This window comes from Rhinoderma darwinii, chromosome 13 (genome assembly GCF_050947455.1).
Source record: "Rhinoderma darwinii isolate aRhiDar2 chromosome 13, aRhiDar2.hap1, whole genome shotgun sequence".
NCBI lineage: Eukaryota > Metazoa > Chordata > Amphibia > Anura > Rhinodermatidae > Rhinoderma > Rhinoderma darwinii.
In genome coordinates, this window is record NC_134699.1 from 21,395,685 (window position 1) to 21,407,882 (window position 12,198).

A 12,198-nucleotide genomic window follows, 5' to 3' on the forward strand; every position below is an offset into this window, starting at 1 on the left:
TTGTCTCCTTCTCACCCAGCGTCTTACTTATGGTTTTGTAGCCCATTCCAGCCTTGTGCAGGTCTATGATTTTGTCCCTGACATCCTTAGAAAGCTCTTTGGTCTTGCCCATGTTGTAGAGGTTAGAGTCAGACTGATTAATTGAGTCTGTGGACAGGAGTCTTTTATACAGGTGACCATGTAAGAGCTGTCTTTAATGCAGGCACCAACTTGATTTGGATCGTGTAACTGGTCTGGAGGAGGCTGAACTCTTAATGGTTGGTAGGGGATCAAATACTTATTTCTCTGTGCACAATGCAAATAAATATATATAATTTTGACTATGTGATATTCTTTTTTATTTTTTATATAATCTATCTCTCACTGGTAAAATTAACCTAGCCTAAAAATTCTAGACTGTTCATGACTTTGACAGTGGGCAAACTTACAAAATCAGCAAGGGATCAAATACTTATTTCCTTCACTGTACTTATATATTCACGCCAGTTTTAATATATATTACGCAGGAGACAAATGCGCTTAATTTAATAAGATCCGCACGCCTTTTAATAAATTAGGCGCTTCTCTGGCTTTCCGTGCTATGAGCTGGCGTAATTTTTGCTGTAATTTACACCTGCTTTTGGCGTAAATTATAGTAAATTTGTTGGCACATGGATAGTAGGGTAGGTGCCGTAAGAATGGAAAATTCACAAAAACTAAGTTTTTGTGCAAATTGTGTCTGTCTACACCAGAAAACTGGCATGGAGTTCTTAATAAATTACTCCAATATTTTTTTTAAAGAATATAATATAATTGATATAATTCAGATGTATATTTCCAAAAATTGAAAAGTGTAAAAAAGTGATGAGACGCTTATTAAAAGAATGTTATATTGTATATAATATTACATCTATAATCAGGGTAAAATGTTTATGTAAATATTATTATTTTTTAATAATAATCACAATAATATATGTGACATTGGGGACAGAGGGCAATATTAAAAAATCATCATAGTGTAAGTAATGATGCAGAAGTCATTGTGATGAATGAATATATATAGTTGCAGTGAAGTTTTTTGTATTCTGAGTCCTGTCTTTTTCCGGTATTGTATCACTGATGTCTCCTTCACAGGCATCGAGCACGTGATCACCGTTTCCAATAGAAGGAGCTGCATTTCCTCTGCCTCTTTCCACTACATAGCTATCATAGAGCATTCTGCAAGCTGAAACAGGGTCTCCTCAGCGTCCCCGGCCGTCTCTGACAGCCATGTACTTAACCTGCCCCTGTTAGATTAAAGGAACATGTGCTTTAAACCAGCGCAGTATCTTTACATTTATAGCCCAGGACCACGTGCCGTACATTAAAATGTTAAAGAATATGTTTCAAAGGTATTTTTGAAAGTTTGCTTTAAAAAAATAAGGTACAAAACATTACCCCTATGCAGAAGGACTCAATATACAGAGGTAAAGTAGCAGAATATAACATAAAAAATATGAAGATAACCATCCGCCACAAAATAAAAAAATTAAAACATAAACAATAAAAATATAAACTACGGCTGTGGATATTAGACAAAAGGTTAAAGAATATAACGCCCGCGACTTGTTTCCCACAGGTAAACATTGAGGTTGAATCACCGTTGCGGTAATCCCACGACTCTCCTGCGACCATATGTCGACGTGTAGCCCTTGCCTTAAATTGCCCAGCTTTATTAGTATTGGTTATGTTTACAGTGACATTATGGGCTTTGCAGTGACATCACTTCCTGTGCTTCTCTCACTACTGACAATGTAAGAACTGGTTGTAGAGAAAAGTTCCAACACAGCACAGAGTGACAGATCAACCAGGAAATTCTTTGAGAGCGTCCGTGGTTGCTAGGTTTTATGGGTTTGCCATTAATAGATCACTGTATATATAGTAGGAGAGCTTTCATGAAGCATACACAGCAACCTACTCCAGAGCAAAGAGATCCTTACAGAGAGGAACATCTTCTGCAGCAGATATGGGTGGTCTCCTGAGCAGCCTCTACCAAACCCTTCTGAACTTCGCCGGAACCAAAGCTCGGATCTTGCTTTTGGGTCTTGATGCTGCTGGAAAAACAACTTTATTATATAAATTGAAGCTGAATGAGACAGTCACTACAATCCCCACCATCGGATTCAACGTCGAGACTGTGGAACCCATCCGGAATGTCACCTTCACCGTGTGGGACGTAGGCGGTCAGACCAAGATCAGAGCCCTGTGGAAGCATTACTTTATGAACACGGATGGGCTGGTTTTTGTGGTGGACAGTGCTGACCCTGAGAGATTTCAGGAGGCCAGGGAAGAGCTCATCGCCATCATGGAAAATAATGAGATGAGAGAAGTCCCATTTGTGGTGATGGCCAATAAGCAAGATCTTCCAGGTGCCAGGAAGCCCATGGAGCTAGCGGAGTCATTGGGACTGACGAAGATGAAAGGACACCAGTGGCATGTCCAGGGCTGTTGTGCCGCCTCTGGGGATGGACTTGTTGAGGGGCTGGAGGTCCTCACCAATTTGGTAAAACAGTTTCAGAAGAACAAACCGTTCTAATGATGAAAGCATCTAATGCCTAGACTTGGCACCATGTGTATTTGGACAAATATCCTGTGGGCAACATCAGCTCCTTTTGCCAACTTTTAAGCCAAGTAACGGTGCATATACTTTTACTACATGACAATCAAAGCATGCTGCTGTCTGGATAGTTGGCGTGGGCCCATGGCTACTGGTGACCCCATAACAAAGCTGGCTTTACAAGCTCCAGTGGACATTGAGAACTGAAGACATGGAACTGGATGAGGAGGTTTCCTATATCCTTATGATTCCGCATAGTAACTTTTTAATTGCAATGCCTAATAAGTGTCTTAGTGAGAACTACATAATGTTTATACTAAGTATAAAAATGTCATTTTATTCTACACATTTATGTTTCGGACATAAATGATGCTTGTAATTTATTCTTTGCTAATAAATATGAGTTCTAAGATTCATTTGCTACTTATTCATTGTTACACATTTCTATAGTTAGGCGTGATCATTTGGCTTAATATTTCAACATGTCGAAAATCTCCTTGCAAATAAGCAGTCTGATACTATTTAAAGGGGTTGTCAAGGATTGGAAAAACATGACTGCTTTCCTCTAGAAACGGCACCACACCTGTCCATGGGTTGTGTCTGGTATTGCAGCTCAGCTCCATTGAAGTAAATAGGCTAAGCTGCAATTTTCCCTGACATGTATTCTATATAAACACACAGTACCCCCATCCAAATATTATATGTACACATATATATATGTTTTAAAATTCTCAATAATCCTAATATGTTGTAACAATAGAAGTATGTTTTGATAGCAAACAAAAATTACTATAATAATATTTAGATCTAATATATATTTAATGCAATTTATTAATAAAATAAATGTTAATATTTCGAGCAGCAATCGAAGTATATTGTAATATAGTATATTGTATTAACCCCTTCACCAGTTTTTGCAATAGAAGGTTGTGATGATATGTCCATAGTCACACCCTATATTTACATGTGTACAGTGATGTTTAGCACACATTGCAAGGTTGTGTTATGGTCTCTGTAGTGTGTTAAAGGGGCTGTCCAGAAATGGAAATACATAGCTGTTTTCTTCCAAGACAGTGCCACACGTGTCCACAGGTTGTGAGTAGTATTGCAGCCCAGCTCCATTCACTTCAATAGAGCTGAGCTACAATACCAGACACAGAACATGGATAAATAGGGGCTGTTTTTGGAAGAAAGCAGACTAATTTTTCTAATTCTCGACAACACCTTTAAATGGGTTTTCCCGCAATTAACATTTATCACCTATCGGCAGTATAGGTGATAAATGTATGACCACTGGGGGACCCACCACCACGCTGGGACTCTTATTGTTCCTTGATCGTATGTAAGGAGGGATGATTACGATCGCAGTAAGGAGGATTTTGAATACAAAGTCTATGTGAATGACCAAAACAGCCGAGCACTGAACTCGGCTGTCTCCATCAGCCCCATTGACATTGAATGGAGCGGCAGTGAGGTGGGGGTCCTAGTGTCGGTGCTCCCAGCGATCATACAATTATCACCTATCCTGTGGATAGGTAATAAATGTTAATTGTGGCAAACACCCTTTAATGCTTGTGTTTCTACACCCTAATTAGAAATTACCTATATAGGTTGGTGCTCAAGTCCATATGCCTGCCATCAACAGCCATTGCAGCAGCACTACACATGTGGTATCTCAGCCATTATTGACCAAGCGGACTGCTATAGACTAACCTCAGAATAAGACTTTAATATAGTCCTATTGGGTTAGGTTACATTAGCTTTGACCAGGAGCCCCATAGCAAAACTTAGAATTGACCCTGAACCCCAATAAGAGCATTAAGAAATGTACTACTTTTTTATATACATTAACATCCGCTGTCATTTTGAAACACAACTTTATAGGGGTTAAAGCTCCAGTTTTCACGTAAAAAGCTCCAAATCACAATATAGTAAATGATAAAACTCTGGTTGCCTGCAACCACCATAGGGACGACCATATGGGGACCTAAGTGCAAGGCTTTATACAGCTACTATTGAAGCCAATGGAAGAAGTACAAATCTCTATGTCGTGAGCTCCCCCTAGTGGTGGCTGCAGGCAAATGCTTGCTCAGCCTTCTCTGTCATTCTTTATCAGCTGCCACCAACCACTTGGGACCCCTGTTCAATCAATAGGTGGGGGTTCACAAGGTGAGACCCCCATAGTCTTTTATGATGTTTATCAGGAATCCGCAATAGATGTCTGGGTTCCCCTTTAAGGAGAATCTCAGCAAATAAGGTAGATGATTGCAGGCCTAAATTCATTTCGGTTCAGGAAGTAATGCTGGAGATGGGGATGGGTTACATGTGAATCCTTATATTGGGTTCTCCCGTCGCGGTCAAAACGGCGCAAGGTCGCATCAAAATTATTTTATTGCAATTCAAGGCAGAAAACCTAATTTTGACTGCAACGTGAGAATCCAGCCTTATGGTGTGGTTACTGCCCCAGAGGTCTGCAGGATTGAAGGGATGTGTGTTGCATTTAAGGTCTTTTAGTGGACTCATTAAGGTGGGGGGTCTCTTGATTGAGACCTTCATTAAGTTGGAGCTAAACGTGGCTACAAAGAGTCTCTCTCTTTGGACGTCCTGCATGCCCATACATTACATGATTTTAATGGGTACCATGTAATTGGCTCATTTCCACTTTGGTGGCACTTAAAGGGGAATTAAACACTTGCTGCCATGTTTACAAGTAAACGCAACAGGAAACCTTGTGATCATCTTATTCTCTTCTAACAATAGGGGATTGTCCAAAGCAAACAACTGTAACATATCAATGCAGATAAATTACCTATTACAATATTATGCTATAATCTATCCACAAGGTGCAAATAGATTCTACTGGGGCAGACACAAGGTTTTAGTATAGCAATGTAGCCTGTAATGGAGAAGCACTGTCGTATAAACAATACCGTAGTCGACTGCGCTATTGATGCCATCAAAACTACGGAAACCTCACACAACGGTGACAAACGGAAACTATTTGCGCTGGATCCGTCCCCATTGAAATCAATGGTGATGCAAACGGAAACCTATGGTTTCCGTTTGTTTCAATTTGATTCCGTTCATGGGTTCCCCTGATGGAAAGGGCCGACAGAACCCATGAACGGAGTCCCAACGTAGATGTGAACGAAGCCTAAAGTAGACAGAACTCTCTTCTGAAGTGCTGTATACTATTCAGTATGTATGAGCGCAGAGTAAGACAATATGCTGATGCCATCTAGTGGTTATTTCAATCATGACTATAAAAACAACTTGATCATAGGAAATTAACCACCAAAAGCACAAATTGTAGAACTACTGGAGTCACGTTATGGCGGATATACCTATGTGCGCTGTAATATTTAGAAGAACTTTTTATTTAAATGGTTTACACCCATTTTATTGTTTGTATTAGGCAATTGTATAATTAGTAATTGTCCCACAGAGCGGCTTCCCATGCAGTCGAGTATGATTTTGCTGGGTATTACCGGCCAAATCGGTGGCCATTGGCCATCGAAAATGAGCATTGATTCGGCCGCATGTTGACGCCACTACATGGGACCAGCAGCAGTGATTCTGATGATAACCCTGCAAAGCGGCTGAATACAGGCACTATTTATGGTAGCTAGTATTCTGTGAAAAATAAATGAAAGCGGTAGTCCCACAACAAGTTATAAAAGTGAATTAGGTGGGGCTCTGGCCACTGGGACCCCCACCATTGGCGAGAATGAGGGGCCCCAAATCCCTCTCATTCAGCTTTTTCTGACACTCTCCTTCATCTCTATGGAGAGGGATTTTGCAATGCTACCTGGGTCTTCCGCAGAGAACGAGGATTTGGTGCCCCTTATCTTGAGAAAGGTAATAATCCCAGAGATTATAAAAGTAAGTAAAAAAGGGGTTCAATGTAAATATGTTGACCCTTTAAATTTAGACACATGTAACACCATGACATTCGTATACATGGTCAGCCTGGCATAATACTCCTGGGTAACTATCTCATGGCCAGAACAGATCTTGAAAACTGAGATTAGTTGAATAAATTAAAATTTTATAACTTTGCATCATACAATGCTAAAACTGTAATACCCCTTAAAATCCTCACTCTTCTATACAGTACTGCAGATGCGCATTAACTGGAAATGTAAATAAGGACACCTGAGGAATGGGCTCCATTTCCATCCTATTGTCTGAGCTGATGAAGGGTGAACTCTGGGTGTGTGCTGTTAATGTCTTCAGAAAGATAAGAGCACCAAGTGCAAAGGTTATTAAGAGAGTCATGTTGTATTCAGCTAAGAAAGAAGTCTGTTCTCGGGTATAGGACAACAGGGTTTGGAGTATCTGGAAATCAGCCTTCCCCTTACCTGCAATGGCAGGAATGGGCTACAGGACTATACTACTGCTGCTGCTCTTTATACTGGAAGGTCCGCTACTACCTGGACAGGCACAGTGGCTGATATTTCGTGGCAACAATGAGAAGCAGGAAACCACAACCCTACGTAACATTGCAGGTAAGGAATGGGAACATGAAGGGTATAGATATTACTGATGGATACAGTTACACCAGAACGTTGTCATATAAAATCTCTATTGAAGTGGACAGATGCATCAATCGACAGGATGAGGTCTAGAGATTCCCCATTATTGATGTTGAGGCCCAAGATTATGTTGAGTTGACCCTGGTATCTGCAATGAATGATCATTACAGCTATTTTCATAAAAAATATAAAACATTTTAGATGTAGTTTGGTCAGTACAATATAACAATATATAAATATTAGTTAGTTCCTCTACCCTATGTTACGACTAGCAGGTTATGGACCCCCATGGGCTGTTCCACCGGTTTGGCTTGGGGCCACCTCTAAAGGCGTTATCTAAATAGCCTCCCCGGTCTTCACCATTTAATCCCTATACAGGGATCTGGTCTTTGCTGTGGGGAGGCTACCAGGTCGCTACCTCTTGAGGTGGTCCTGGCAGAGTAGCTGGTGGCCCAGCGGACCAAGAATAGACACTGGCAGATGTTATTGTGATGGATTGAAGCGTCATGCTTGACACCGTCAGTAGGACGCAGACTAGCAGGAAGATGATGATGGATTGTTGGACATGGGTGGATAGCGGATGACTGGACACAGGCTGGTAGCGGATAGCTGGACACAGCCCGGTAGCGGATAACTGGATACAGGCTGACAACAAACAGAATTAGCGGACTGGATATATGCTGGTAGCGGTTAAATGGATACAGGCTGACAACAGATAGAATAGTGGGACTGGAATCAGATGCCCACAGGAACCTTTGCAGGATACAACTAGGTTGTTCCAATGTTATGCAGGCACCAGGTGGATAGTGGAGGTGCCTTAAATAGTCCTGGGGGCAACAGGGATTGGGTAAGAGAACTTAGAATATTGCGCATGCTGGTCCTTTAAAAGGCGGCCGGAGCACATGCACTAGGGACATTGCGACCGAAAGCAGAGGACATCAGCATATGCTGGTGGGCTGGGAAAGAGGAAGGGCGCCGGAGGAGGTACGAAATCCAGCAGCAGGAACCGCCGCCAGGAACGGGTCCTGCCGCCAGCGTTACACTCTAATTCTCTTTTCTGAAGGGTCCAATATTTAGGAACCTTTAAAACTGTATATAATGTGTGGATCTCATGAGCCCATGATAAGATTTTACTTGTCAGTTATCTCTGTACTATGTGGTGGAGGAGTCAGCTGGAGTGAACAAACTTTGTCCATGCAATGTGTTACGACGTTGGCAGAACAATGGAAAAATTTAATTTTTGTTTTGGGTACACCTCTAAACGAAAATGGAACCACCAATAGTTTATGTTACATAGGGTTGCAGATGTGTAGTCTACCTCCATATTACCTTAGGGGAGCTTGAGTTGCCATTTAACCAAAGCTTAAAGTGTTTGTCCGCTTAGAAGGTTCTTTTGACAATACGCATACAGCTTAAACCTACGAGGTAACCTGGCAGCAAGGGTTCGACTCTCCTGCAGGGCCACCGCAGGTGATATAAAGGCTGTTCATTGATATCAATAGGCTGTCCATGTAATGCCAGGGTAGGCTAGAGGGAGAGAGAGTCATTGGAGTCACTCTCTGCTCTAGCAAATTGATGGAGGTTCTGAATGAGGGACCTCCTCTAATTAACCCAGAACGCCCTAATAGAATATTTCAAGATGGGTTTTGTAAACCAGACAGTTCTTTTAAGGTCACGAAAACCCAAGCTAGCTTAAACCATCAGACTCAACGATCATTTATTTACTCTTGGAACGAAGCCTAGAAAAGTTGGTCTTAGGTAACTATTATAGTTTACATTATTTCCCCAGACACAGACCTGGAGGAGGATGACTGGGAGGATGATTTCAAAGTGACATCTCCGTCAGAGAACTTTAATCATGAAGAACATCCTGAAGATGTCCGAGAGACTACAACCACTAAACAACAACCTACAACCCTGACAAAAACAACTGAGATGTCTACACCCAAGATGGAGAATGAGCACTTAAGGAATGACCTCAAAGAATCTCAGGGGACAATTAAGGATTGGGAAGATCTTTTAGATGTGGAGGAGGTAAAAGAAGAAGGTGATCCAGAAAGCTCCATTATTTTAACCACATCTCCAGTTAGAGAGGAAGAGGAACATCAACCAGAACCACCAGCTCCTTCTGCTAGAACACCAGATGTGGAGGAGGAAGACGTGCAGCCAGAGCACCATGCTTCTTCTATTAGACCACCGGAACCAGAGGTCGAAGACAAGACCACACAACCCAATATTAAGATAGAGGCAACGCGTCCAATAACATCTACCCCACATCATGTTGATGCCAAAACTACAAAGAAGGTAACTTGTCCTAGAAATATATGAAAAGTCCCTAATAAAGCACTGGTGACTATAGCATAGCTTTATATGTTTTTTTTTCCTTACCAAAATGATATGGCGAATACAATCGCACGGGTCATGGGTTTAATTAGTTTTCCTACCATAACAGATAAAAGTTTATTGCCGTACAGTGGGTCAGGTGAGGACAAACAAGATCTCTGTGATTCTCCAATTAAAAACAGGGACACTAGAGAACAGGCATTAGTCCCACCTATGAGGAGAATCCTAATAGTTCACAAAGAACCTGTTCCTTTTGCAAAACAAAACAATTTTGTGGAGAGGCCACACAGGCCTATGAACACTATTAAGATGGTTGTATGAAAAAAAAGAGTCTGCGTTTTTCATGAAACAGCGCCACTCTTGTCCATGGGCTGTTTGGTATTACATCTTAGGCCCATTTAAACAATCTTTTTTCTAATTTCTCTCGTACAACCCATTTGATCCTCTCATGGACTGCTTTAAATTACATCTATATTATACAAAGAAATACAATAATCACAATAGGACCAATAATGGGACCTTGTTCCAATAACTGTTAGGTCTATGAAACCAAAGGGATCAGATCTGATGAAACTAAATCATTTCAACCTTCAGGAAAAATTTTATTACTGTTTTTTTTTTCATTATTGATGATTAACTGTAACTGTGACCTTTATATGGTAATCTGACGGGCTTTGAATGAAAGGTTCTATGAGGCCCAGTAGCAAGTAGCCAAATAAACAAAACCCTCAAGGCCCTTTAATAGACTTCAGCAGAAAGTATTGTAGATATTGTTAAGAACGTTTCCCTCCCAGATACATCTAAGATTACTAAAACCCAGCCCCAAGGGACACATTTTTGAAGTCATACTAATCTCGGAAATTATTACCAGAAATGTACAAGGAGCAAAGTCTTATGATAAGGCAACAACCCACTCCTTGTATACAATTTTAGTCACACGCTCCTGTGTTGTACAATCATAACATGGTGTCCTTCAATTCAGATAAGGTGTAAATGTTCTGGTCCGATTTAGTATTCTGTTCTCCTTTGCTGATGGACCCACTTAAAGTATAACTAAACTCTTAAAAAAAAACCTGACATGTCAGAAAAATTGATCGTTGGGGGTCCAGGCACTGATACCCCCACCGATCACTAAAATGAAGCAGCAGAAGCGCTCTAGTGAGTGTTGTGCTGCTTCGTTTTTGATCAGCTTTACTCAGCTTTCCTTGGAGCGGTGTATGGGCTCAATAGAAAGTCTATGAGTCCGTACACCGCTCACTCTGATTTCTGAGAAAAGCTGATCAAAAACTAAGGGGGCGCAGCGCTCACCCGAGCACATCTGCCGCTTCATTTTAGCAATCAGTGAGGGCCTCAGTGCTCGGACCCCCACTGATCAAAACTTCTGACCTTTCACTATGACATGTCAAAAGTTTTTTTAAAGTGCGGTTATACTTTAAATATATGGTTTAAGCCTAAGAGACCGCATAAAAATCATATTATTCCCCATCAGAATGAGTGGGTCACTGTGCTTCTGACAAGAAGTTTTGAAGCCTTCCTCAGGTGTTTACCAAATGTACTCAATAGCGTACATGGTGGAAGTTGATGGACCTAACAGAGAATTCCTGCTCCCTGACCATTTGCCTGTGTCGGGCAGAGACATTTTACATTTTTTATGGCCTCCTTTTGTCTGGCCCCCCACACAATAAGGGGTCATGAGTCCTCTACCACCCACAATACATGACTCATTCAATGCGTTGATTGTCGGCGGTCCACCTCCAATCAAACATTGACAGGCTATCCTTAGAATAGGCCATCAATGTTAATGTTCCAGATTTCTTCAATTTTCTACTTTAATTCAGGATTAATTTTTCTGTGCTCCTTTTTCATTTCAAGGAGTTCTCTGGAACTTGGCCAGTATTATAAAAATGTTCCCAACCCGATATGCTTATTCTAGAAATTTCTCCCAGGTCCTCTGCCACTGGCCTTCTACGTTCTGGTGTGACAACAAGTTTGAACTGACGAAAGTGACAATGCTTCCATAGTAATGTCACATCATATGGCCCCATCATCCAATGGCTGCTGTGGACCGTTACAAGTGGTAAATATTGTAGCCATCGGATGAGGTAGCCACATCACATGGTGCCTTGTCCTTGCTGACTAGTACAGGAGGGCAGAAGATGGGCAAGAAAATTTGACAATAATTATGGTCCCATAAACTGCACTGTATATGTTTATATGGAGTCGGGGGTCTGTTTTTTTATTTAGGATGTGAAGCAGGGGATTCGGAGCTTGGTAAAAGAAAAAAAAAACAATTAGTACTAAGAATGAATAATCAATAAACTATAATAGTATATTATCTTATTACATGCAGGCTTATAATGAAGAAACAACCCCACAGCTGCCACCATCCTATTCGGAAGTATTCATTACTCACAAAAAAACTAACAGAGAAGACATCGGTAAGAAAAAAAAAACTCAAACATTGCAAAAAAATATTACAAAATAGTTGTTTTCAGGCGCGGAGATGCTTGAATGTGGCTCCTTGACACAAAGCACCGTGCTCCCAGAATTCAGGACAAGGAAAAAAAATATGTTCTTTGATGTAGTTTAAAAGTCAAGAAAAATTGTGTGTGTGTGAAAGAGGCCTTAGGGGGCATTATTAGTATGAAAATTTACTCACCTAAATTTTTGTTTTCTGTAGTCCGAAGGCAGCACAGAAGGGTTAAGTTTCACTTGAGCCCTATTGAACAGAAGATAACAGATTAA

General features: G+C 41.0%; 1 protein-coding gene and 1 long non-coding RNA gene across 2 annotated transcripts in view; one reads left to right on the top strand and one right to left on the bottom strand.

The window, feature by feature from the left end:
* Positions 1–945: 945 nt before the first annotated feature.
* The window catches only part of LOC142666847 (uncharacterized), a 106,236-nt gene continuing 94,983 nt past the window's right edge, over positions 946–12,198 (bottom strand). The window contains exon 4 of the long non-coding RNA XR_012851743.1: positions 946–1,265. This is a non-coding gene — a long non-coding RNA (uncharacterized LOC142666847). The remainder of the gene's footprint in view (positions 1,266–12,198) is intronic.
* LOC142666110 (uncharacterized) lies at positions 1,779–2,987 on the top strand. Its single transcript, XM_075846041.1, has one exon. It carries the CDS (start codon positions 1,985–1,987, stop codon positions 2,552–2,554), a length of 570 nt encoding a protein of 189 aa, XP_075702156.1. The 5' UTR covers positions 1,779–1,984; the 3' UTR covers positions 2,555–2,987.

Excerpts from the sequence above, each read along its gene's own strand:
- LOC142666110 (XM_075846041.1), top strand. The coding sequence starts at position 1,985 with ATGGGTGGTCTCCTGAGCAGCCTCTACCAAACCCTTCTGAACTTCGCC.